This window comes from Cladophialophora psammophila (assembly GCF_000585535.1).
Source record: "Cladophialophora psammophila CBS 110553 chromosome Unknown aczJe-supercont1.12, whole genome shotgun sequence".
NCBI classification, from domain to species: Eukaryota; Fungi; Ascomycota; class Eurotiomycetes; order Chaetothyriales; family Herpotrichiellaceae; genus Cladophialophora; species Cladophialophora psammophila.
The window spans coordinates 1,074,840-1,087,723 of NW_006912933.1; the positions used below are offsets into that span (position 1 = coordinate 1,074,840).

At 53.7% G+C, this 12,884-nt stretch overlaps 5 protein-coding genes across 5 annotated transcripts; 3 read left to right on the forward strand and 2 right to left on the reverse strand.

The window, feature by feature from the left end:
- Positions 1 to 1,213: 1,213 nt before the first annotated feature.
- On the forward strand, positions 1,214 to 3,115 carry A1O5_08078 (uncharacterized protein; the record flags this gene model as incomplete). Its single annotated transcript, XM_007748663.1, has 1 exon — positions 1,214 to 3,115. One exon carries the CDS (start codon positions 1,214 to 1,216, stop codon positions 3,113 to 3,115), a length of 1,902 nt encoding a protein of 633 aa, XP_007746853.1.
- Positions 3,116 to 4,729: 1,614 nt separating this feature from the next.
- On the forward strand, positions 4,730 to 6,627 carry A1O5_08079 (uncharacterized protein; the record flags this gene model as incomplete). Its single annotated transcript, XM_007748664.1, has 3 exons — positions 4,730 to 5,162; positions 5,302 to 5,794; positions 5,859 to 6,627. The coding sequence occupies 3 exons, from the start codon at positions 4,730 to 4,732 to the stop codon at positions 6,625 to 6,627; spliced, it is 1,695 nt and encodes a 564-aa protein (XP_007746854.1).
- A 574-nt stretch (positions 6,628 to 7,201) lies between these two features.
- On the forward strand, positions 7,202 to 9,703 carry A1O5_08080 (uncharacterized protein; the record flags this gene model as incomplete). The annotated part of the gene is made up of 4 exons (XM_007748665.1): positions 7,202 to 7,525; positions 7,795 to 8,038; positions 8,161 to 8,379; positions 8,586 to 9,703. 4 exons carry the CDS (start codon positions 7,202 to 7,204, stop codon positions 9,701 to 9,703), a joined length of 1,905 nt encoding a protein of 634 aa, XP_007746855.1.
- Positions 9,704 to 10,064: 361 nt separating this feature from the next.
- A1O5_08081 (uncharacterized protein) lies at positions 10,065 to 10,745 on the reverse strand (the record flags this gene model as incomplete). The annotated part of the gene is made up of 1 exon (XM_007748666.1): positions 10,065 to 10,745. One exon carries the CDS (start codon positions 10,743 to 10,745, stop codon positions 10,065 to 10,067), a length of 681 nt encoding a protein of 226 aa, XP_007746856.1.
- A 373-nt stretch (positions 10,746 to 11,118) lies between these two features.
- Positions 11,119 to 12,228, reverse strand: A1O5_08082 (uncharacterized protein; the record flags this gene model as incomplete). The annotated part of the gene is made up of 1 exon (XM_007748667.1): positions 11,119 to 12,228. One exon carries the CDS (start codon positions 12,226 to 12,228, stop codon positions 11,119 to 11,121), a length of 1,110 nt encoding a protein of 369 aa, XP_007746857.1.
- Between the last annotated feature and the right edge of the window lie 656 nt (positions 12,229 to 12,884).

Sequence of the window (12,884 nt, forward strand, 5' to 3'; positions counted from 1 at the left end):
TAGGCTTCCCCAAGGGGCCACACCAGGCCTTGTTCAGTGCGGGTCAAAGCAGACACCCGGTGCCACCAGTGCTTGTGTAGGGTAGTTTGGCCCCTCCTCCAGCCTGTTTCATCTCCTACTTGCACCCTTGAACGCCTCCTGCACGCGCCGGCTCCTCGAACAAGACGTTTCAGTGTGTGCTCCGTACCCCGTACGGAGTACTGTGGTACAGATTGCGTCCTTGGGCCACAGTTGTGGAAATTTTGTTTTGGGGGATGCGAAAAACTAAATCTCTACAAGTGTCGCATGGCATTTGCTGCACAGTTGAACAAGCGAGAAAGTCAAAAAGCCGAACACCTGGACTGGGCAAACGGGGGCATCCGAAACCGACCCAAGCATTCGTGGGCTGCTAATTAGTTGCAGCGCAGATCTTGGAGCCAGTGGCCATCTGGTGCCCCCTGACGAGTGCCTAGTGGCTGCCATCTTACGGAACCCTCATCTGGCGCAGCAAGTCCCAAATCCGCTTCAAGCCGGATGCATGGGACAAGAACAACAGATCAAGTCAATACGATTCCAACTTGACCATTGCTTCGCTTGAACCGGTCTATTAGGTGGGCATGCTTGGGTGGTTCTGCTTTGCGGCCCTGATCTCTCGTGTCCTCGATTGTTAATTGGTCCTACCTTCAACCACTGTGCACCGAATGAGACTCCCACAGCACGCTGCTCGGTCATCCTGGGACATTGATCACTAGGAACCACTCGAACTCTAAGAATCGCTGGGGGGGGTAAGGTGCTCCTTCCAAGTCCCGACACGGTGCAGCCCGCCCGTGCGCCTGTTGTGCCTACACCGAACTTCGCATAGCTTTTCTCTGCACCTTCTTATTATTCATGGTAATTCAACCCCGTGTCCCATGTCAAGCAACTTTCCCCCTACCATAGAGACCAGCTTTATCATTCTACCATTATTTGTAACCAGCCTCCACCCCTGACCTTACAAACTCCAACCTTTCTCTGGCCTTGGAATCAATGCTTCGTCGTGAACAAAGCCATGGACTCTCACTGATAGGCGAAGATGGTGCCTCGAAAACGCGGCCGGGAAGAACATCTTGATGGTGTCGTCAGGGCGGCGAGCAAATCATATTTTGCCGCCCCGCTAACCAACTCTTTGACGTCCGATCACCTCAGTCCTCCCCCAAGTCCGTCTTCGAATTGCAGTTGCCAGAAGCCCGCCGGTATGGAGCGGATTTTTGCTCTGTCGCCAACGCCGACTGTCGTCCTGGACAAGGATTTCCAGGTGGTCATGCTTTCGAATGCCTGGCGGAAGCTGGTCCATATGCCCCTGGAAAAAGTTCGCGGCAAAAACTTTCTGGAAACGATCGGCGACTTGGGCCTTCCAACAGATGCCGTCACCACCAGCCAACTAATTCAGGGTGCAATCGCAAGCCGCAAGGAGCAGCGCTCTGAACCCCTACCAGGGATCCCGTCTCCTAGCTATTGGCGGGTCCGGGTGGTACCGATTTTTGACGAGGACCAACTTCTTTATCTGGTTGTTGAGGGCGTAGACGCCACGGAAGAAGTCCAAAGGACGAAAGACCAAATCGCTCAACTGTCGTCGGCCGAGACATATCGCATCTTGGTCAGCACCCTTCGAGACTACGCGATTTTCATGCTCGACACTAATGGATGTATCACCACCTGGAATACCGGCGCCATGTTACTCAAACAGTACCAACGGGAAGAAATCCTTGGGAAACATTTCTCGACTTTCTACAGCGAAGAGGACCGAAAGGCTCGGAAACCCGAAAAGGAGCTGGAAGTAGCCCTTCGAGAGGGAAAAGTGGAAGACGAAGGCTGGCGTGTCAAAAAGGACGGGTCTAGGTTTTGGGCGAACGTCATCATCTCTCCTGTCTACCGCGACGGCGTTTTGACCGGCTACAGCAAGATCACGAGAGATTTGACAGAACGAAAGGCGGGAGAAGCACGGCTGATTGCTGCCTACGAAGAGGCATCCAAAATGAAGTCCGACTTCTTGGCTAACATGAGCCACGAAATTAGAACGCCGATGCATGGGATGCTCTCTGCCTTATCGCTACTGATCGACACAGGACTCACAAAGGAACAGAAAGAGCTGGCCAACATTATCGATGAATCGGGGGCCATCCTGCTGCAGGTCATCAATGACATCCTCGACTACTCCAAGCTCAGCTCTGGTTCATTCTCACTCAACAAAGAGGTCATGAACATCGCCGAAATTGTCGCCGCAGTACGACGGTGTTTCAACATCGGATCCTCAGAGAATTTGAGATTTGAAATCGACCTCGATCCCCACCTCCCGACCTTCGCCCTGGGAGATCCTCTTCGGTATCGTCAGATCTTGCAAAACCTGGTGTCAAATGCAGTCAAATTCACCGATAGAGGGTACGTGCGCGTCAAAGTCGGCCTCACCCACGAGGACGAAGCCTCCTATGACATAAAAACAGAAGTGATCGATTCGGGTATTGGTGTAACCCCCGAGGCGGAGAACGTTTTGTTCACCCCCTTCACCCAACTGGACACCTCTTCGACCAAGAGATACAAGGGCACTGGACTTGGTCTTTCCATCTGTAAAAGTCTGGCCGAACTGATGGGTGGGGTGGTCGGTTATATGCGGAATCCGGAGCAACAGGGAAGCATATTCTATTTCACATCCAAAGTCAACAAACTAGAAGCCTCACCAGTCAAACCACTCGCCAAAGCCGTGCCGGATGCGGATCTGAAGAAGTTGGCACAGACAAAGCACATACTTCTCGTCGAAGATAACGCCATAAATCAAACCATCATGGTTCGTCTATTGCGCAGCTTTGGCTTTGAGAAAGTGGACGTGGCTGCTGATGGTGCGGAGGGGGTGAGGATGGTAACCCAAAAGCCTCTGGCTTACAGCCTGGTTTTGATGGACATTTCCATGCCCGTGATGGACGGTGTAACCGCCACAAGGAGGATTCGAGAGGCCGGCCACGTGGTTCCCATTATCGCAATGACCGCGAATGCGTTGAAAGGAGACGAAGAAGCGTACCTCGCTGAAGGCATGAACGACTATATCGCCAAACCTGTGGACAGAAGACTCCTCATGGAGTCGTTAGTGAGATGGTTGCGTTGAATTCCCAACCATGAGAGGGTATAAGCGACGCAGAACCTGAGGATCCTGAAGCCGGTTCACAGAAATGCTGGACCATTCTCGGCAAACACACGGATCCTGACATGCACTTCGGCCGCGTGCATGTCCGTCCACATGTCGAGCACGACGCCGTTGTTCCAATTTGATTGCGTGAAACTATCTGCTGATCAGTTTCGCACCCGAGATCTCGGTCAAATAGAACGGCCTCGAACTTCAATATCGAGATAATTGCAGGGGTTTCGGGATCACGCCAAATTTTGAAGGGACGACCAGGCTTTACCTGTAGCCGAGGAGATCGCGAATCCAAGGGACAATGCCAGGGAGTGATATTCTTCCTGGAGGCTTCGTGCGCCAACAATGCACACCAGAGATGGGTATGGTGCCAAAGTCCCAACCATGTCGAACAATACAGGGTCCAAGCATCGTGCGTTTGGCGGATCTAACTATGGCCAATTCGGGATCTGAATCGCAGACGCACCAAGTAATATTGTCAAGGTTTTGCGAGGCAAAGGGGTCCCTGGCACGATACGCTCGACCGGGTTGGAGACGTATTCCGGTTCTGCGTATTCAACGATATGGCGTGCGGAGGGCTAGGAGACTTGTATATGGAGCGATTCCAAGTTGCGTGAGGTGCAACTCAAGGACACCATTTCGTTCACTCCGCACAGCCGGGTGCCAGAGACCCTTGCTCAAAGGTTGGCTGTCCACCTCGAGGGATAAAAGGGAGCCATTACTATTTCGAGTATTTTCGTTCTTCTGCAGCCCGACTGCACCGTCTCATCTTTTTATCGTCACCGCCTCCCCTCGTTTCCAGCGACTGCGTCATCTTCCTTGGGCTTCACAAGGGGCAGGTGCCAAGCTCGGGAGCGAGCTGGGGAGCAAGCGATGCGAACGGGTGATTACGTTTCTTTTCGCACACTGGGTGTATACACACACTCCAGATGGACAGGGTATTTCTGTCCTATGGAAGTATGACAGCCTCGGCTCCGCAACTTGACATTCATCGTCCAATTGGCTCGCCACTGCAGAGTTCGCTCTCTGATGAGACAGCATACGAACTTTTCACTTGACATGATACCGAACCTCAAAGCCCTCTATAGGGACCGCTGAGGGGCGGTGGAGTATGGATCAGTACCCAGTAATGATCTGAGATTACCCAACAGAAACAACAGCTCGGTTGCCATTGCTCCAATAAAAGGGAAAGGCCGTCGCTGACTCATTTCTTACTTACCCTGCGGCGACTGGGAGGTCCTAGCAACCGAAGGGCGAGAAGTAGAAATCCAAGCCATGGTGGCCCTGGTGGCCCTGGTGGCCCTGCCCGATTGATTATCCAAGCCGCCGCAAAGGCAATTTTCAGCATTTGCCCCGACCCCCGGCAGAATCGCACCTCGCTAGTAAAGCTTTCGGCCTGCGCAACCATTTTACCCTTGGCCTTCTGCAGACTCCATTTTCATCATAGCCTCATCGCTTAGAGCCAGGGTCATGCGTTCCTCCGATCCCGCAGTTCTGCCTTCCTTTCGTGGTGAATGGCAGTGTGGTGGACGATTCAAATAACTTCACTCGTCATGACGGACTTCTCACACAAGATCTATCCACATGGCTTCCGACCCCGGGAGAGAGTTTCTGTTCCTTAATCAATCTCTATCTTCCAAACCCCGCTCGCAGAGGGAGAAAGAGCTCCAAGACGCCGATCGTCGAGCCCACGCAGCTCGGAACTCTAGACTCAAGCGTCCCGTCCCGCAGACAGGCGACGGTGCTCCCTCCTCGAGAAGCCGCTCCTCGAAGAAACCTAGCCGTCGCCGAGTTGAAGCAGTTCAACAAGATGACGATGGTCTAGTGCCCCTAGTTGCCAAACAGAATCTAGCTGTACGGCCCAAGACTCCAGAACCTCAACACACCGTCCTACCGCCGCCTTTCTCGTCAAAGTCCTTGACCTCCACAATTCCCCTGGGGCAGGGCAATCACGACCCCTTTGACACTGCTTCAATCGGTGGCTTACCTCCTTTCATCTACGATATCCTGGACCATTGTGAGTCGTAACCTCCCAGGCTGCCGATTGGCTTTTTGCTCAATACGAAGCTATGCCGTGTCTGACCTCCTTTTCGGGTCGATTGCGGGTCGGATTCTATAGATCTGTCGCCGTTACTGATTCTCCCCCGATCTTACAGCCTACCGCTTCGTCTGGCCTGCCGTGTTGAATCAGGACCCGCAGACCGCTCAACAATTCGCGGCCATGAGACGGAGAAGCGCTCGGGAGAATCCCTTTATTCTTCACGCACAGATTGCCAATGCCGCGGGACACAAACTGCGGCTACTCCCGGCAGGTCACCAGTCTCGGTCACTGGTAACGCGAGCAATATCGTACCATGAGCGGAAGGCTCTAGAAGCCGTTGCAGGCATCCTACAGAAGGATCCGTCGCCGCCCTGGGAGACTATAGTTTTGGCCCTGCTTTTGGTGACATGGCCCGCTGGGATCCACGAGGACGCCCCGTCCAAGTATCCTGTTTCGCCGATGGCCACAGCCCAAAATTTACACCTTTTCAATAACATGGAACTGACGCCCGGCCGAATTCAACAGATCCAGCGATTATATCGTGTCCTCGAGCCTCTGGGTGGTCTGGATGGACTCTCGACCCCTGATCACTTGCATGTGTTCAGTTTGTACGTTCCACCCTCCCCCCCATGAGCATGCTGGGATTCTGTCGTACTAACCCACGCCCTCAAGTGCGGACACGTTTGTCTCGTCTCGACTCGGCGTCCGCCCTCTCTGGCCGTGGCCCAAAAACCTGCACGACGCCTTCGAAGCATTCAACAACCTTGTCCTTGATCCTGATGCCTTTCAACTGTCTCTGGTGATGGGCCGGGGCTTCTCTTGTGTGAAAAATGCTCAACTTTTACGACTTCTAATGTTGGCCTGCAGAGCTACGCTGGCCGTCGATCTGTATCAGCGGAGGGTTCCCGCGGCACCCACGATCCGGGAAATATGTACGGTCAGGAATGCGGTGCAACACCAGCTTTGCTCGCTCGACCCGCCGCCTGATCTGGTGCCTTCACATGACGACTCGCTCTACAATATGGTCCGCCTTGCTACGCTGATATATAGCGACTTGGTTCTTTTTCCGCTCGGCGAATCCGTGAGCGTCAAGTCGCAACTTGCGTACGACCTGCGAAAAGCACTGGAGCTGCTCTTCACTGGGGTCCCGCTGAAAGCTCAGGCGGAATGCGAGCTCACAATCTGGTGCCTGACAATGGGCACTATGGCCTCCTCGGAGACGGTCCATCGGGAATGGTACGTCGAGCAGCTGGGACGAAGCTTGCGAGAGGACCGCCGCCTATTGGACTGGATTCTGTTCCAGACTCTGATGTCGCATTTCTTATGGTGGGACCATGTGCTCCAGCCGCGATGCTGGGATGGATGGAACGAGGCGGCGCAATCGATTCAAGCGCACGCGTCAAGTTTTGTCACCACCGAGAACGAAGATACCGTTGGTTGACGGGGATCCTCGGTCTTATATAGTTGATCTAGATCTGCATTCGGGTAACCGATGGGCGAGGAGCCCTCGAATATCTCAGTGAAGGTTGAGGCACTTACATGTCCAGATAATGATGTCGCGATCCATGGCGGAAGCCAGGGAATACCAACCACTTAGGACTCGGTCATTCGCTTGCATTGTATGCATCGAGACTGTATCAGACTCAGGCCACTAGCCAAACTGCCGACAGCAAAGCGGTGCATGATAAGATCGCTTACTGCTTTGCTCTGTCTGGCTCACGGCTTCGTCGAGCGCGTCTCTGGTGTGTGGCGGTTTCTTATTGGGTCGCACCAACGAGATTTTGCTGTCACCAGCAGTGGATTGTGGATTACATTTCACTGTGGGCACGTGGGGAAGAGACAGCGACCAGAGATAGACAAGGACAGAACCTCTTTCTCTCTCTCTCTCTCTCTCTCCCTCGCTCTTATTCATCTCTCTCGTTCTCTCCTCTCCTCTTTCCCTCTGGCACCTCTGCCCATTGATTTCCCACTCATTCTCAAATTGACCAGATACAGTCCGTGGGTGACCTACAGACATGTCTTCCTCGTCCACTTTCTCTTCTCCCTCCTCCTCCTCCTCCTCCTCCTCGTCGTCCCTCGCCGCCATCCTGGCCAAGTTGAAATCCATTTCAAGCAGCACGCTGAGTCCGCTGACCATCGTGGTCCTCGCGTGCGTGGCTTTCATTCTCATCTCGCGCCTCCTACTCCTGTTGCTCCGGCGGAACAGTCGGTTAGGGACCCTGCCGCCGGACCTGCCGTGGGTCACGCGTAACGAGAAGGCGTGGGTCCTGCGCGACCTGCGGACCAGGCTGTGGTGTTTGCTCAACTATGAGGAGGCCCTCAGGAGGGCGTATGGTCAGGTATGTCTGTTTCTTTTTTTTTTTTTTTTTTTTTTTTCTTCATTTTCCTTATTGAGGCTTCAATGCTTTTCTCTCGTTCGCTTTGCTTCGTTTGTTTTGGGTGGAGGAAGTTTTATTCTCGGGCGATGTACGAGCGGGAGTAGAGACAACGAGAGAAGAGAAGCTAGGCGAGGACGATGGTATTTCGTATTATTTCCTTGGCTTTGTTACCCATCCCCCTTTAATTTCCCCTTTTCAGGCCCATCCCACATCCTCTTCAGCCCTCCCAGACCCATGGATTTACCGCCCTCGTCGCCCACCTAACCACTCTCTCCGAACAGTTCGCTCGCCACAACAAGGCTTGCATCCTTGCCACCCTCGACGGCGAGGTCGTTCTCCTTCCGCCATCAAACACACCCTGGCTGATCGCCCAGCCCGACAATGTCCTCAGTGTCAATGGCGCACACAAGCATATCTTGCAGACCCGATATACCTTCCCGACACCCGAGATTATGGATCCGACTGTCCATTTCGGTGCGTCTTCCTCCCTCTCCTCTTCGGCTCTTCCGGCTCTTTGATCTAGAATAAAAACATCTCTTGATCCCAATTTCTCGCTTTCCTTGGACATTGCTGACAAGTCTGTTGTCACTTGCCAGATGTCATCAAGTCGGAGTTGACCAGGCAAGTCTTCAACGTGACGCCCGAAGTGTGCGATGAGTTGGCGGCCGCCGTGGATCAAATCTGGGGCAGCGAAGCTGATCCCGATTTCGAATTCTATTCCGATGCTGAGGGTTGGAAGACCGTGGTACTCTTTGACAGTCTCACCAAGATTATAGCCAGGATCTCCAACAGGGTCTTTGTGGGCCTACCGCTCTGTGAGTACATCCGCTACGTCTCCTCGAATGGGTGATACTGGAGCCAGGTCAAGAGTAGGCGGTGTGCTGTATGGGCTCTGTTGTTTGAGATAGCCCCAGATGGAGGAGCCGTGAATTGGGCCCCATGGCAGTCTCCTCTTCAGGAAAAATCACCTCCACATTGGCGGTGTTCGGTATCCAAAATGCTAATTTGCCATGTATTTCAGGTCGTGACGAGCGATACCTCAAGAACGCAATCGGTTTTGCGGAAGACATCGCCTTCTCCGCAACAATATTGCGTCTTCTCCCTGGCATCATTCGCTCTCTTGTTGCGCCGATAGTGACGTCTCCCAATCGTAAACACACTCGTGAATACACCGAAATCCTCACGCCTGAGATCCTCCGGCGTCAGCGCCTCCAGCAAGAAACTGCGAGCGATGCCAAGTCCGCGCACAAAGATCACGAAACGGAGCAGAGCGGGGACACAGGGAAGAACGACTTCCTCCAATGGCTCTTGACCCGCTCGCTGACCAAATCGTATCTTTCACCGGACGAAACGGATCCGCAGATCATATGTGCGCGCCTTCTGCATGTGAACTTCGCGTCCGTCCACACTACCAGTTTCATCGGGACCAACGCCTTACTGGACATCCTTGCCGCACCACTAAATGAACGCGTGCTGGAAACGCTGCGGAAGGAGGCTTTGGACACCATGGAGCAAGATGCAACATCTGGACTGACGGCAAGGATGTGGTCGCGCACGGGTATCGCCAAAATGCACTACCTCGACTCGGCGCTACGGGAAAGTTCACGTCGCGCGAGTATCATTGGCGTAGGTGTGAACATGAAGGTCGTTGCCCCCGGAGGTGTCACGACACCCGATGGTACGCATCTGCCCGAGGGATGTATGGTGGCCACACACAGTTGGGGGTGCCATAATGACGAGAATCTTTATGACGGGGCCGGCAAATACAAGCCCTTTCGGTTTGTGGAGTTGAAAGATAAAATCTCCACTGGCACTAGTGATGGCAATGGAAACAAGGCAGATCGAGAGAAGGAGTACCTGGATAAAGCACACCTCTCTTTCATTGCCACCTCGCCCTCATACCTCGGGTTCGGACACGGTCGGCACGCGTGTCCGGGAAGATTCTTCGCCGCGCAGGAGCTGAAGCTGTTACTCGCGTACTTGCTCTCACGGTATGAGATACAGATGGCCATGGAAGGTGGGATTGGAGGGAATTGGAATGGTAAGGGCATTAGGCCTGAGTGTTATTGGGCGGGGCCGAACCATGTCCCGCCGATGGGAGCCAAAGTCAGAGTGAGACGACGGAAGGAATTCCGATAGTCTCATGCGAGTAGGAATAAAAACCAGCCGTTTGGGGTGCTATATGGCCGACCCCGAGAAGAGAGTTAATCGTGAGACAGGCGCGAGGATTCCAGGACGTACCTAGTGCATAGTGACTCCATTGACAAAATCATTGATGAGGATCGTCGGAGATTGACAGACGTGAAGTCACAACAACTCTCAGCAACCAGTGTCGATTGGCAAATGACTCGGCTCAGGTGTCGAGAAGGAGCGTCTCTGGCAGTCGAAAGTCGTCGAGTGACATAAGTGATGCAGAGGGGGGGAATTTCCCACGCACCAAGCCATCACAGAGACTCGCCCGTGGCTCCAAGGGGCAGTTCTTGCTGCATTCTGGCGACTCTCAGGCATCCTCATCCTCCTTCCCATCGTCGTTCGATGCCAATTGACTCGTTTCCTCATCAAGCCTTGCCTTCCAAAAGCCCTTCCCGTAGCTAACCACAATCTCCTCCCCCTTTGCGATCCCTCTCGCCCTCTTCCCTCCATCCTTCCTGGCCCTCCCCTGACTCAGCACGAACACGCCGATCCTTCTCTCCCACTTCTTCCCCTTGACGACCTCGAGCAAACAGTCCTTGAACTCGGCATTGGGACCCTCGGAGCGAATGCCGCGGTAGTCGTTGATGAAGCGCGCCTCATTGCCGCATTTCGATGCGTCGATCGACAGATCAAGCTCCCGGTCGAGGCTGAGGTCGTAGTTTGACGTTGGGTTCGTGGTGGTGGACGAGTGAAGCGTGCCTAAGTAGAGGATTATAAATGAAGATGGGGCCAGAGCGCGCGCGGCAAAGAGACCGTATTGGGTGTAGGCTGGGTGAGACGGGTCGTTGATGGGTTTTATTTGTACGAGAGGAGATGGGGAGGGGGGTGAAGGGGGAGGAATAACGGGGAGTGAAACGGAAGCAGGAGAGAGTCCGGTTGAGTGAAGGAGTCCTCGGGAGAGAGGAGATGAGATGTGGAGTGTGTCGATATAGATGATGTCTTTGGGCCAGTGCTTTGGCAAGGGGATCGAGGTCTGTTTGATTGGCATCGAAAGGTGTTGTTGAGACTCGTGGTGGTGGGTGTTGGTTGAGTCTACAAAAGTACTGGGTACGGGGTACGGCGTATCCGGTAGAATGGCGTCGGCGGAAATAGGGGCTCGGCTAAGTTTCCCTCTAAGTTTCCCACGGAAAGACGAGCCACACAAGAGTTTCTCGAGCTCCCTGCTTTGTGTTTACTGTTCAGAATTTTGATAGCCTCTAGTCCTCACTCCGTCCAACGTCTACACGCCAAAGGCTACCAGACGCGGCAGTTTCCAAATTAAGCCCAGAACCAATGGTAGCAAGCCATGTATATAAATTACCAAGAGCTAAGATACAACAAACTCATCAGAGACGCGCGAAGCTCGACAACACTCGGATCACTCATAAAGTCACCACAATCTTCTTCGCACTGACACCCTTCTTGTGCAGGTCCATGGCATGCTGTATGCTCTCGAGCCCATGACCCACGACTTCAGACTTCGGTGCTGCAACAAACGACCGTGCGGCCAAAGCTTCTGGGAGAAAGTGCTCATACATTGCAGGCCCGATTTCATTGTCGACCAACGTATCGCCAAAGATGAACTTACGCCGGATGCCGTGCCTTCTGGCCTTGATCCACAGAAATATCAGTGACGTGATATAGTGGAAGGCGATCTGGGGCACGACGAAGCGCTCGGGAGGCGTCTGGGGAAAGGGGTAGCTGGCCATGGAGAGGAACTTGTTCCCTCTGCAAGTGGTGAGAATGTCCAGGCATTTTTCCGCCGCGCCTTGGCCGATTGACAGTGCCCCAGCTGAAATTCTCCCTTTGATCGCCTTCTTGATGTCCTCCACCACGGTTGGGCTCCTATAGTCGAACGCTTCCGCTACACCGAGACGCTTGACGAGCTCAAAGTTCCGTGGTGAGGCGGTGGTGATGACCTCGTATCCGGCCGCGATGGCGAGCTGGATCGCGTTACAACCTACGCTCGTCGATCCACCCCATACAAGCAGAGTCTTGCCCGTGGGTTTTGCAGCCGGCACCGAGGGAAGTTGCATGGCGAGCTGGTCCGTCTGGAACAGCCCACACGCTGCAGTGGATAGCCCCAGCGGGATCACGGCCGCATCCACATAAGGGATTGTGGCTGGAATATGCGACGCCATGTGCGTCAGAAGGACGGTGTATTTCTGGAACCCGCAGTGTGAAGCAAAGTTGTGCTTCTTCGCCAGGCCAATGGCGTGGCCGACGACACGATCTCCGACCTTGAACCGCGCGACGTCCTTTCCGACCTCGACCACTTCGCCCGCCACGTCGCTTCCCAGGATAGCTGGGTAGCTTACCCAGTTGAAGAGCAGGTCGCCCATGCTCTGCTTGATGTGATCAAGCGGGTTGATGGCCGCGGCATGACTCTTGATCACGATCTCCAGAGCGTCTGGCTTTGTGTAGGGGACGGACTTGACCTGGAGAGGAGTTGATTTTGCGGACGTTAGGTATGCGGCTCTATTGGAAGGCATGTCTGATCACGACGCGACACAGGATGAATGGTAAGTGGAGCGTAAATTGATTTCTGTTTCGCGAGATTTCGGTGTTTGGGTGATTTGCGCTATCGGCTTCTTTTGGTATGTTTTCTATTGCCTCGACCTTTCTAACGAGCGCCTATCTATCCACCTCACCGGTGGCGAGCTTGCCTTGTTATTATTATATATGCATTCATCCTGTGCTCCAGCAGGAACCGGAGCGACCTCAATGAGGATGGGGAACGCGACCATCCGACTCTCCATCGTCCGATCCTCCGAGACTCCAATCCTCTTGGTTCAGGGTCTTTGCGCAACAGCGCAATTGCCAATGGCTCTCCCCTTGGAGGCTTGACATCATCTACGCATCATAGACAGAGCGTGGGGAGCGGCAGAACTAAAATGTTTACAGACCACATAGGGAGAAGTTTCCCGTGGTGAGTACCTCCTACGATGTAGACACACCGGCTATAAATGGCAAGCTTGGTCTTCTGCCGATACTGCCTACTGGGCAAAGAATGCGTAAAGATCTCTCTTGACTAGTTGGTGCACATCAGCGCCGAGCCCGCTCATTACATTTGTGACCAATACAGATATATTGCCAACGAGCCAATTCGATCCAAAAACGCTCCCTTTGCGAAGAACAAATAGCTTCC